Source organism: Oncorhynchus gorbuscha, linkage group LG14 (assembly GCF_021184085.1).
Source record: "Oncorhynchus gorbuscha isolate QuinsamMale2020 ecotype Even-year linkage group LG14, OgorEven_v1.0, whole genome shotgun sequence".
NCBI classification, from domain to species: domain Eukaryota; kingdom Metazoa; phylum Chordata; class Actinopteri; order Salmoniformes; family Salmonidae; genus Oncorhynchus; species Oncorhynchus gorbuscha.
This window is the reverse complement of record NC_060186.1, coordinates 49,731,394-49,743,429: the sequence shown is the minus strand read 5'-3', so window position 1 is coordinate 49,743,429 and position 12,036 is coordinate 49,731,394. Positions and strand designations below refer to the sequence as shown.

The 12,036-nt window shown below is 46.7% G+C and overlaps 1 protein-coding gene across 7 annotated transcripts in view; it reads right to left on the bottom strand.

Annotated features, from left to right (window-relative positions):
• Positions 1 to 12,036, bottom strand: part of lama2 (laminin, alpha 2) — a 152,671-nt gene that overhangs the window by 124,102 nt on the left and 16,533 nt on the right. For all 7 annotated transcript variants that reach the window (XM_046298275.1, XM_046298277.1, XM_046298276.1 and 4 more), the window contains exon 2: positions 2,825 to 2,995. In XM_046298275.1, coding sequence (XP_046154231.1) covers positions 2,825 to 2,995 — 171 coding nt within the window. The remainder of the gene's footprint in view (positions 1 to 2,824; positions 2,996 to 12,036) is intronic.

Genomic DNA, 12,036 nt, shown 5'->3' with positions numbered 1-12,036 from the left:
CATTTCCGTGCTAGTTAGAAACCATGGCAACAGTAAGGAGCCTGCTAATGAATAAGCATTGCTTATGGAGGCCCCCCACTGTCTCTGTGAACTACTCCCCACTCATTATCATGTACGGACAGAAACAGCCTTTCAAAACCTCTTTATCTTTGCAAATGAAATGTTAAATGCTTTAAAAATACCACTTTATCGACCTCCAAAGAGTTGTCCTCCTCCGTATAGTGTTTGACGATCTCTCAACCAAGAGTGATTTTCAAGCAACAGTAAAAACATTCAAATGTGGTGCTTAGAAAAGACTGGAACTGTACACATCTTAAGGTACTTTAAGATTTACTGCATCAGAAAATCAGTCTTTTCGGTATGCATCATTTCCCAATCAGAAAAAGATAATTAAAGTTGCCCTCTTGATTAAGCAGTTTAATAGTTTTCCTACCATTTACGAGAGAAATAATTCATTTAAATCATTCCCAATTGGTTCACAATCAAGTTTCCCTTTCAAAAGAATTGTCTCTAATTAGAAGTTATGCTAATCACTGTCACCTTAATTCTTACATGTATGCGTTGAAGGGCATTCCTATGACATTTCAGCGAAGATTAGGAGCCACACAATGTTTTGGTTTCAATGGGAATTAAAGAACAAGTCAAGTGATTCATTGGCTGCTGTACAGGCTAGTGGCAGAAATGGCAAGACATTTGTAACAGTCATCACCAGAAGACTTGCAACAGGTGGAAAGCACAGATGTTATTATAAGGCTTGTGAGTCTCCTTCTAAAATGTGTATATTTTTTTGCATGGCTAGTTGCTCACCAGGCACACAGCTGTAACATGTGGATGGGTAAAATATGGACTCAAACATTGTCTCTCACTCGTGGTAAAACAAAGAAACTAATGGCATACTAATATGGTGGGAATGTACAGTATTTCATATCATGAGTGCCTGCCATGACAGGCTAAATGTGAATGAACAAAAAAGACCGTTCTAGTCAGACCTGAAATTACCAGAAATGTGAAAGACTCATTATTGAACGATGAGACAAGATAAATGATGACGAGTCCATTTCTTCTTCTCTTTACCGTCAAGGCAGGAAGTCCTCTTTTCCGGTAATTGTCTGCTAAAAGCATTTACAGTACCCTCCCGCTTTGATTCAAATTACTGGGAGGGAATTGTAATGACCTCTCTGAGAGACTTGTCTAATTACTGAACAAGGTCGGCCTGTGTTTGTCTGTCTGTCAGGCCGATCAGTCTCTCTGATATCTGTGCTGCCTGCTCCCTGGACTCTAACATATGCTGCTCAGTTGGTACATGGAGCTCTGGGATGCGCCCCAAATGGCATTTTATACCCTACATAGTGCATTAGCTATGGGTCCTTTAAGGCTGTGTCAGGATTACACTCAGTGGCCAGTTCATCTAGTACTGGGCCCCCCCTGTGCCTCCAGAACAGCCTGAATTCTTTGGGGCATAGAAACGTTGCTCACACCATTACACCCTTGCCACCAGCCTGTACCGTTGACACCAGGCAGGATGGAACCATGGACTCATGCTGCTAATGCCAAATCCTGAATCTGCCATCAGCATGACACAACAAGAACTGGGATTTGTCTAACCAGGCAATGTTTTTCCACTCCTGAGCTGTCCAGTGTTGGTGATCGTGTGTTTTTAGCTGATAGGAGTAGAATCCAGTGTGGTCAACTGCTGCAATAGCCCATCAGTGACAAGGACCGACGAGTTGTGGTTCCGAGATGCCGTTCTGCACACCATTGTTGTGCCGCGCCTGCAGTTTGTGGCCCCGCCTGTTCGCTTGCATGATTCTTGCCATTCTCCTTTGACCTCTCTCATCAACGAGCTGTTTTCGCCCACAGGACTGCTGCTGACTGGATGTTTTCTGTTTGTAACACCATTCTCAATGAACCCTAGACACGGTTGTGCGCGTTAAGCCCAGGAGGCCGTCTGTTTCTGGGATACTGTATCCGGCGCGCCTGGCACAGACAATCATACCACGCTCAAAGTCGCTTAGGTCACCCGTTTTGCCCATTCTAACGTTCAATTGAAGAGTAACTGAATGCCTCGATGCCTGTCTACCTACTTTACATAGCAAGCCATGGCTACGTGACTCACTGTCTGTAGGAATACAAAAGATTTGTGAATGGGTGATGTACCTAATAAACTGGCCTCTGAGTGTATATTTAAACAATAAGGTCCAAGGGGGTGTGGTTATGGCCAATATACCACGCCTAAGGACTGTTCTTAGGTACGACGCCATGCGGAGTGCCTGAATACAGCCCTTAGCCTTGGTATGTTTGTCATACTTTCATCCAATCAGCATTCAGGGCTCGAACCACCCCGTTTATAATTGAATGTATCTTTGCACAGTTTACACCCACACCAGTTTGTCTTAGGTGAATCTCTCAGTCAGATAGACAGTGAGTTTTAATTACCAGCAAAAGTGCCTGTCAGAAGATGAAGCATGGCTCCTGTCTGTGTACACACAAGGAAGATGTGTCCTCTGTTAGATAGTGAGATATGCTCACAAACGCAGGCTGTGTTTACAGACCCACAAGTCAGAACTCTTCAAAAGTCCCTCCTCAGCAATCCCAGGCCATGTATATTTCATAGGCTGAGCCCATTGATTTTGGAATGGATAAATGATGAGGAGCAGTGATGCACTTTGATGAGAGCAACGTGCAAGTGGTTTCTCTAAATCCTTGCTGCATGTGGTATACAGCCCTCCACACTTCTCGTCCTACCGTGTGAAGCATGCTGATACAATACAAAGTAGAGGTGTACTGTAATATGCAGTAGGTACGGTATAATATTGATAGTTACCAAATTGCCTCTCGCTGTTGTCATTACAGATACGGCACTGGGTGTTCCTGACTTGCTGTCCGGGGACGTGCTCCACCAGTTTGCAGTACATCTCTGGTCCTGTCTCTCCACAGGTAGCGTTGGTGCTGATATCTGCCATAGAGGCCAGGTTCAGCACCGCTGGGAACAGACCTGAGGGAAGAGGATCGGGAAACATAAGATACTTAATACTACACACTTCACATGCGGTACCTCTAGCTGATATACAAACAATACAAGGTTGTCTGACCAATTCTGTAACATTTTTGTCACTTCCTTCACTGCCGTTGCTGTACTACGAGTGGAGTCCTACGGTGAATAGGCCCCAGAGAAAGAGAGGGATGTGTCCCAGGCCAGTGTGACAGGTCTGACTCAGAGTTCACAGAGAGGAGAGTGAGCCTCCGCAGGTATGAGATTGTAGCGTAGAGCCACGGTCCGTCAGGTTTATACCCGCAGTCTCCCCCTAGCTCACGGTCCTGTAGAGGAGGCAGGGACAGCATCCTTCATACATACAGAACTGTTGATTTCAAGCAATGGCAGAAATATGACCCCAATGGTACATATCTGGCAATGGTAGGAATAGCTGAGACTTCACAATCAGGGCTGGTGTCTGATCTCTCTCTGCCCCTCCATCAGAAAACGTAAACAGACAACAGTTTCTGGTTTCAAATGAAATACTGTACAGAGCTGTTGGTTCAGAGAGCTTCAATGGGAACGTAAACAACAAGTGTCCATGGGGGATCCGATAAAAAGGAACTGTATGTGTCCTTAGTTCTGAGAGAGAGGGAGGGGATCTCATCACGTGCTGAGCCAATGTTGCCCCCTTGTTCTGTTATGGCTCTGTATGGGAAGGAAACACTGACTGAGTGTATCAAAGACTGGGCCCATTGCTCTGAAATGGCTTCCAGCTGTTCCTCCAGATGTCCAGGCCAAATGAACTGTGAAGAACATCTGAAAACTGCAGAAAATTAAGTTTTACGGATGCCTATGAGGAACTCTGTGGCGCGATAGCACTGACATTCACCAGCTGATGAAGGTCTAAGAACACTGGCCTAACTGTTAAAAGTCAAATGGTGAACCTCTAAAATACACTGTGCCCTAAGCTCTGGAACTCGAAGCACTACTTGGTTAAAGTCCGTCCGAATCTTCATACCACCTATAGGTGTTTTCCCCTCACTCACCCAGCCACTAACACAGGCTGATTAATAAAACAGTGTCTAGCTCCATTTGCAGCACCACATTTAACACAGCAGGGACTGTGAGCGGAGCAGTTGCCCGAAAGCATAGGGGTGAATATCAGTACTGGAGCAAGGCATTTGACTAGGTTTGAAGAGACATGAAATCACTGTATCGTGAGGCTGATACTTACAAAGGGACCTTAGAAGACGCAACAGAGCTCTGAATGAGGACGGTTCCACTACGTTCTATTCAAGTTTTTCTCAACAGACGGCAATTTCTCTTCGCTTTGTACCGAGGTCAAGATTTCAAATTCTCATCAGAGGCAACAGAGGGAGGAATAGTCACGGAATAAGAAAGGACTATCATCAGCTACTATCATACTTTACATTATTACTGTATAATCTAAATGTCAATGGTTATGGCTAAGTACCTCATCCTGGTACTAAATTACACTGGCCTTTTAACTGACACAAGGTGTATTTTTAGGCATTGATGTTCACATACAGACAGTTGTGTCCCACATACTGTTGCTCTATTGATTTCCAACAGTGATAAGCCAAACAGGCTACAGTATGTATGCTGCTAGGGGACCTGCTACTGCTTTTGTACGTTAGTATTTTATTGAATAAGGAGAGGGTGGGTTTCTGATCGTGGGCCTGTGTTTGATATACGAAGGATGGATGACAAGGCTGGGCTGAGTCTATCTCTCCGTGCTCTCTCCAGCCTCGGATCAATACTACTGTGGATGCAGCTCCCATTCACATCATGCTTCTGCTGATTCTTCATTCAAGTTGATAAAACAAATGATTGTTTCATGCTGACTCTCCCGCCAGAGTTGTCTGTCAGATTCTTAGAAAGAGATGGATCTTTCTCGCCTATCATCTAACAGTTTCCCAAGTGTGGTTCTTTTCCCTTCATTCAAAATGAATGCCTGGCCTACAAAGTCTGACCGGCTCAATGTCAGGAATAAGAAGTACTGTAGATCTACTTACTCTACAGTACTGTAGATCTACTTGTAAGATTTCTAGTTTGTCATGAAACATCTGCTTCACATTTAGAATACTCAGTTGATATGCAACACTACTTGCTTGTCGCGTAATGCATTGTAAAGCTTCATTTCATCCATTACACAATAAACATATACAGTATCACCAGAAAAATGAAAAGCAACCAAAAACGTAGCTGATTCAACAGATTATTATTAAGTAACTAGTTCCACAGCGTTTTATTTGGTTTATTTTGTCTCATATGTTCTTTTAATTAAACTCAACAAAAATATAAAAGCAAAATGCAAACAATTTCAATGATATTACTGAGTTGCAGTTTATATAAGGAAATCAGTCAATCCAAATAAGAAAATTAGGCCCTAATCTTTGGATTTCACTTGACTGAGCAGGGGCGCAGGCATGGGTGGACCTGTAAGGGCATAGGACCACCCACCGGGAAGCCAGGACCTGCCAATCAAAAGGAGTTATTCCACACACCAGGGCTTTATTACAGGCATAAATACTTTTTTAGTATCATCAGGTGTTCGGGTGGCTGCTCTCAGACGATCCCGCAGGTGAAGAAGCTGGATGTGGAGGTCCTGGGCTGGCGTGGTAACACGTGGTCTGCAGTTGTGAGGTTAGTTGGACGTACTGCCAAATTTTTAAAATGACATTGGAGGCGGCTTATGGTAGAGAAATTAACATTCAATTATCTGGCAACAGCTCTGGTGGACATTCCTGCAGTCAGCATGCCAATTGCACAATCCCTCAAAACTTCAGAGGCATTGTGTTGTTTGTCAAAACGGCACATTTTAGAGTGGCCTTTTATTTCCCCCAGCACAAGGTGCACCTGTGTAATGATCATGCTGTTTAATCAGATTCTTGATTTGCCACACCTTTCAGGTGGGTGGATTATCTTGACAAAGGACAAATGCTCAATAACAGGGATGTAAACAAATTTGTGCCTCAAAAATTAGGGAAATCATTTTTGTGCATATGGAACATTTATGGGATCTTTTATTTCAGCTCATGACACATGGGACCAACACTTTACATGTTGGGTTTATATTTTTGTTCAATATATAAATGATTAACTACTATTAACTACAGAAGGCTGTTCAACTGGTTACACACACAGAGTGCTTTAACCTCTAATGTTTTCAACTTATATAGTTGACATACATGATTACATTGTGCATGTTCATTTATACAGCAATTATTATTCAATCATGTCCTCACTCGGGGATTTGAACTCACAACCTCTTTGTTCATGGCATTCTGAGCTTCCTGCTACACCACCATGTCTGTGTCAATTATCAGTTAATCAGACTATTCTATTCTATTACTATTAATCAGACTATTCTCTTTGATTTCCTTATTTAAGCAATTCTATGTTTTTCTGTATAGTTGTCTAATGTTGGTGGGGCATATTACTTTTAATGTTACTCCTTAATCACTATGATCAATAAAATATTTGTCTTGAGTATACCTTTAACAGAGCTGAGATTTACTTTGAAGTGCAAAGTGTAGCAATACAGGTGAAATCAGTTATTGATACAGACATGGGGGCGTAGCAGGATGATTGGAATGCTGTGAACCAAGAGGTTGTGAGAACAAATCACAGATGAGAGGTTCAATCATTTTTCCTCTATAAATTAAGATGCACAATGTAATCGTATGTCAAATATGTAAGTTGAAAACATTGTATGATAAAAGCACTCTGTGTAACTAGTTCCGCAGCCTTTTCATAAGGTAAGTGTCATGCAGGTGAAAGAGGACCCAAAAGCGACTTAACAGAAACAGAGTTTATTTAAGTCCAAAACGGAATAACAGAAATCCTCTAGACTTGTAGAGGGGAAACAACTGGAGAAGCGGCCACAGACTGCAGGTCGCTTCGGGTAGGCGCAGGCCGTAGTCGACAGAGACACCTGCTCACACGCAGCATCTGATGAAGGCAAAAACACGACAGGACAGGGCGATACACAATCACGGCAAAAACACGACAGGACAGGGCGAAACGCAATCACAGCATAGTGAATACAATACAAGGAACCGACGGGACAGGACGGATCACAAAGGAATAAATAGGGACTCTAATCAGGGGAAAGGATCGGGAACAGGTGTGGGAAGACTAAATGATGATTAGGGAATAGGAACAGCTGGGAGCAGGAACGGAACGATAGAGAGAAGAGAGAGCGAGAGAGTGAGAGAGGGAGGGGGAGAGAGAGGGATAGAAGGAGGGAAAGAACCAAATAAGACCAGCAGAGGGAAACGAATAGCATGGGGAGCACAGGGACAAGACATGATAATAAATGACAAACATGACAGTACCCCCCACTCACCGAGCGCCTCCTGGCGCACTCGAGGAGGAATCCTGGCGGCAACGGAGGAAATCATCGATGAGTGAACGGTCCAGCACGTCCCGAGACGGAACCCAACTCCTCTCCTCAGGACCGTAACCCTCCCAATCCACTAGGTATTGGTGACCCCGTCCCCGAGAACGCATGTCCATGATCTTATGTACCTTGTAAATAGGTGCGCTCGACAAGGACGGGAGGGGGAGGGAAGACGAACGGGGGTGCGAAGAAAGGGCTTAACACAGGAGACATGGAAGACAGGATGGACGCGACGAAGATGTCGCGGAAGAAGCAGTCGCACAGCGACAGGATTGACGACCTGGGAGACACGGAACGGACCAATGAACCGCGGAGTCAACTTACGAGAAGCTGTCGTAAGAGGAAGGTTGCGAGTGGAAAGCCACACTCTCTGGCCGCAACAATACCTTGGACTCTTAATCCTGCGTTTATTGGCGGCTCTCACCGTCTGTGCCCTGTAACGGCAAAGTGCAGACCTCACCCTCCTCCAGGTGCGCCACAACGTTGGACAAACGCTTGAGCGGAGGGAACGCTGGACTCGGCAAGCTGGGATGAGAACAGAGGAGGCTGGTAACCCAGACTACTCTGAAACGGAGATAACCCGGTAGCAGACGAAGGAAGCGAATTGTGAGCGTATTCTGCCCAGGGGAGCTGTTCTGCCCAAGACGCAGGGTTTCTGAAAGAAAGGCTGCGTAGTATGCGACCAATCGTCTGATTGGCCCTCTCTGACCGTTAGACTGGGGATGAAACCCGGAAGAGAGACTGACGGACGCACCAATCAAACGACAGAACTCCCTCCAAAACTGTGACGTGAATTGCGGGCCTCTGTCTGAAACGGCGTCTAACGGGAGGCCATGAATTCTGAATACATTCTCAATAATGATTTGTGCCGTCTCCTTAGCGGAAGGAAGTTTAGCGAGGGGAATGAAATGTGCCGCCTTAGAGAACCTATCGACAACCGTCAGAATCACAGTCTTCCCCGCAGACAAAGGCAGACCGGTAATGAAGTCTAAGGCAATGTGAGACCATGGTCGAGAAGGAATGGGGAGCGGTCTGAGACGACCGGCAGGAGGAGAGTTACCCGACTTAGTCTGCGCGCAGTCCGAACAAGCAGCCACGAAACGGCGCGTGTCACGCTCCTGAGTCGGCCACCAAAAGCGCTGGCGAATAGACGCAAGAGTGCCTCGAACACCGGGATGACCAGCTAACTTGGCAGAGTGAGCCCACTGAAGAACAGCCAGACGAGTGGAAACAGGAACGAAAAGGAGGTTACTAGGACAAGCGCGCGGCGACGCAGTGTGCGTGAGTGCTTGCTTAACCTGTCTTTCAATTCCCAGACTGTTAACCCGACAACACGCCCATAAGGAAGAATCCCCTCGGGATCAGTAGAAGCCACAGAAGAACTAAACAGACGGGATAAGGCATCAGGCTTGGTGTTCTTGCTACCCGGACGGTAAGAAATCACAAACTCGAAACGAGCGAAAAACAACGCCCAACGAGCTTGACGGGCATTAAGTCGTTTGGCAGAACGGATGTACTCAAGGTTCTTATGGTCTGTCCAAACGACAAAAGGAACGGTCGCCCCCTCCAACCACTGTCGCCATTCGCCTAGGGCTAAGCGGATGGCGAGCAGTTCACGGTTACCCACATCATAGTTGCGCTCAGATGGCGACAGGCGATGAGAAAAATAAGCGCAAGGATGAACCTTATCGTCAGACTGGAAGCGCTGGGATAGGATGGCTCCCACGCCTACCTCTGAAGCGTCAACCTCGACAATGAATTGTCTAGTGACGTCAGGAGTAACGAGGATAGGAGCGGACGTAAACGTTCTTTTAGAAGATCAAAAGCTCCTGGGCGGAACCGGACCACTTAAAACACGTCTTGACAGAAGTAAGAGCTGTGAGAGGGGCAGCAACTTGACCGAAATTACGAATGAAACGCCGATAGAAATTAGCGAAACCTAAAAAGCGCTGCAACTCGACACGTGACCTTGGAACGGGCCAATCACTGACAGCTTGGACCTTAGCGGAATCCATCTGAATGCCTTCAGCGGAAATAACGGAACCGAGAAAAGTAACGGAGGAGACATGAAAAGAGCACTTCTCAGCCTTTACGTAGAGACAATTCTCTAAAAGGCGCTGTAGAACACGTCGAACGTGCTGAACATGAATCTCGAGTGACGGAGAAAAAATCAGGATATCGTCAAGATAGACAAAAACAAAAATGTTCAGCATGTCTCTCAGAACATCATTAACTAATGCCTGAAAAACAGCTGGCGCATTGGCGAGACCGAACGGCAGAACCCGGTACTCAAAATGCCCTAACGGAGTGTTAAACGCCGTTTTCCACTCGTCCCCCTCTCTGATGCGCACGAGATGGTAAGCGTTACGAAGGTCCAACTTAGTAAAGCACCTGGCTCCCTGCAGAATCTCGAAGGCTGATGACATAAGGGGAAGCGGATAACGATTCTTAACCGTTATGTCATTCAGCCCTCGATAATCCACGCAGGGGCGCAGAGTACCGTCCTTCTTTTAACAAAAAGAACCCCGCCCGGCCGGAGAAGAAGAAGGCACTATGGTACCGGCGTCCAAGAGACACAGACAAATAATCCTCGAGAGCCTTACGTTCGGGAGCCGACAGAGAGTATAGTCTACCTCGAGGAGGAGTGGTCCCCGGAAGGAGATCAATACTACAATCATACGACCGGTGAGGAGGAAGGGAGTTGGCTCGGGACCGACTGAAGACCGTGCGCAGATCATGATATTCCTCCGGCACTCCTGTCAAATCGCCAGGTTCCTCCTGAGAAGTAGGGACAGAAGAAATGGGAGGGATGGCAGACATTAAACACTTCACATGACAAGAAACGTTCCAGGATAGGATAGAATTACTAGACCAATTAATAGAAGGATTATGACATACAAGCCAGGGATGACCCAAAACAACAGGTGTAAACGGTGAACGGAAAATCAAAAAAGAAATAGTCTCACTGTGGTTACCAGATACTGTGAGAGTTAAAGGTAGTGTCTCAAATTTGATACTGGGAAGATGACTACCATCTAAGGCAAACATGGGCGTAGGCCTGTCTAACGGTCTGAAAGGAATGTTATGTTTCCGAGCCCATGCTTCGTCCATGAAACAACCCTCAGCCCCAGAGTCAATCAAAGCACTGCATGTAGCACCCGAACCGGTCCAGCGTAGATGGACCGACATAGTAGTACAAGATCTAGATGAAGGGACCTGAGTAGTAGCGCTCACCAGTAGCCCTCCGCTTACAGATGGGCTCTGGCCTCTTACTGGACATGAATTAACAAAATGTCCAGCAACTCCGCAATAGAGGCACAGGCGGTTGGTGATCCTCCGTTCCTCTCCTTATTCGAGATGCGAATCCCTCCCAGCTGCATGGGCTCAGTCTCAAAGCCAGAGGAGGGAGATGGTTGCGATGCGGAGCAGGGAAACACCGTTGATGCGAGCTCTCTTCCACGAGCCCGGTGACGAAGATCTACCCGTCGTTCTATGCGGATGGCGAGAGCAATCAAAGAGTCCACATCTGAAGGAACCTCCCGGGAGAGAATCTCATCCTTAACCACTGCGTGGAGTCCCTCCAGAAAACGAGCGAGCAGCGCCGGCTCGTTCCACTCACTAGAGGCAGCAAGAGTGCGAAACTCAATGGAATAATCCGTTATGGACCGTTCACCTTGGCATAAGGAAGCCAGGGCCCTAGAAGCCTCCCCACCAAAACTGAACGGTCAAAAACCCGAATCATCTCCTCTTTAAAGTTCTGGAATTTGTTAGAGCAATCAGCCCTTGCCTCCCAGATAGCTGTGCCCCATTCTCGAGCCCGGCCAGTAAGGAGTGAAATGACGTAAGCAACCCGAGCTCTCTCTCTAGAGTATGTGTGGGGTTGGAGAGAGAACACAATCTCACACTGCGTGAGAAAGGAGCGGCACTCAGTGGGCTGCCCGGAGTAGCAAGGTGGGTTATTAACCCTAGGTTCTGGAGGCTCGGCAGGCCAGGAAGTAACAGGTGGCACGAGACGTAGACTCTGGAACTGTCCAGAGAGGTCGGAAACCTGAGCGGCCAGGTTCTCCACGGCATGGCGAGCAGCGGACAATTCCTGCTCGTGTCTGCCGAGCATGGCTCCTTGGATCTCGACGGCAGTGTAACGAGCGTCTGAAGTCGCTGGGTCCATTCCTTGGTCGGTTCCTTCTGTCATGCAGGTGAAAGAGGACCCAAAAGCGACTTAACAGAAACAGAGTTTATTTAAGTCCAAAACGGAATAACAGAAATCCTCTAGACTTGTAGAGGGGAAACAACTGGAGAAGCGGCCACAGACTGCAGGTCGCCGGGTAGGCGCAGGCCGTAGTCGACAGAGACACCTGCTCACACGCAGCATCTGATGAAGGCAAAAAACACGACAGGACAGGGCGATACACAATCACGGCAAAAACACGACAGGACAGGGCGAAACGCAATCACAGCATAGTGAATACAATACAAGGAACCGACGGGACAGGAACGGATCACAAAGGAATAAATAGGGACTCTAATCAGGGGAAAGGATCGGGAACAGGTGTGGGAAGACTAAATGATGATTAGGGGAATAGGAACAGCTGGGAGCAGGAACGGAACGATAGAGAGAAGAGAGAGCGAGAGA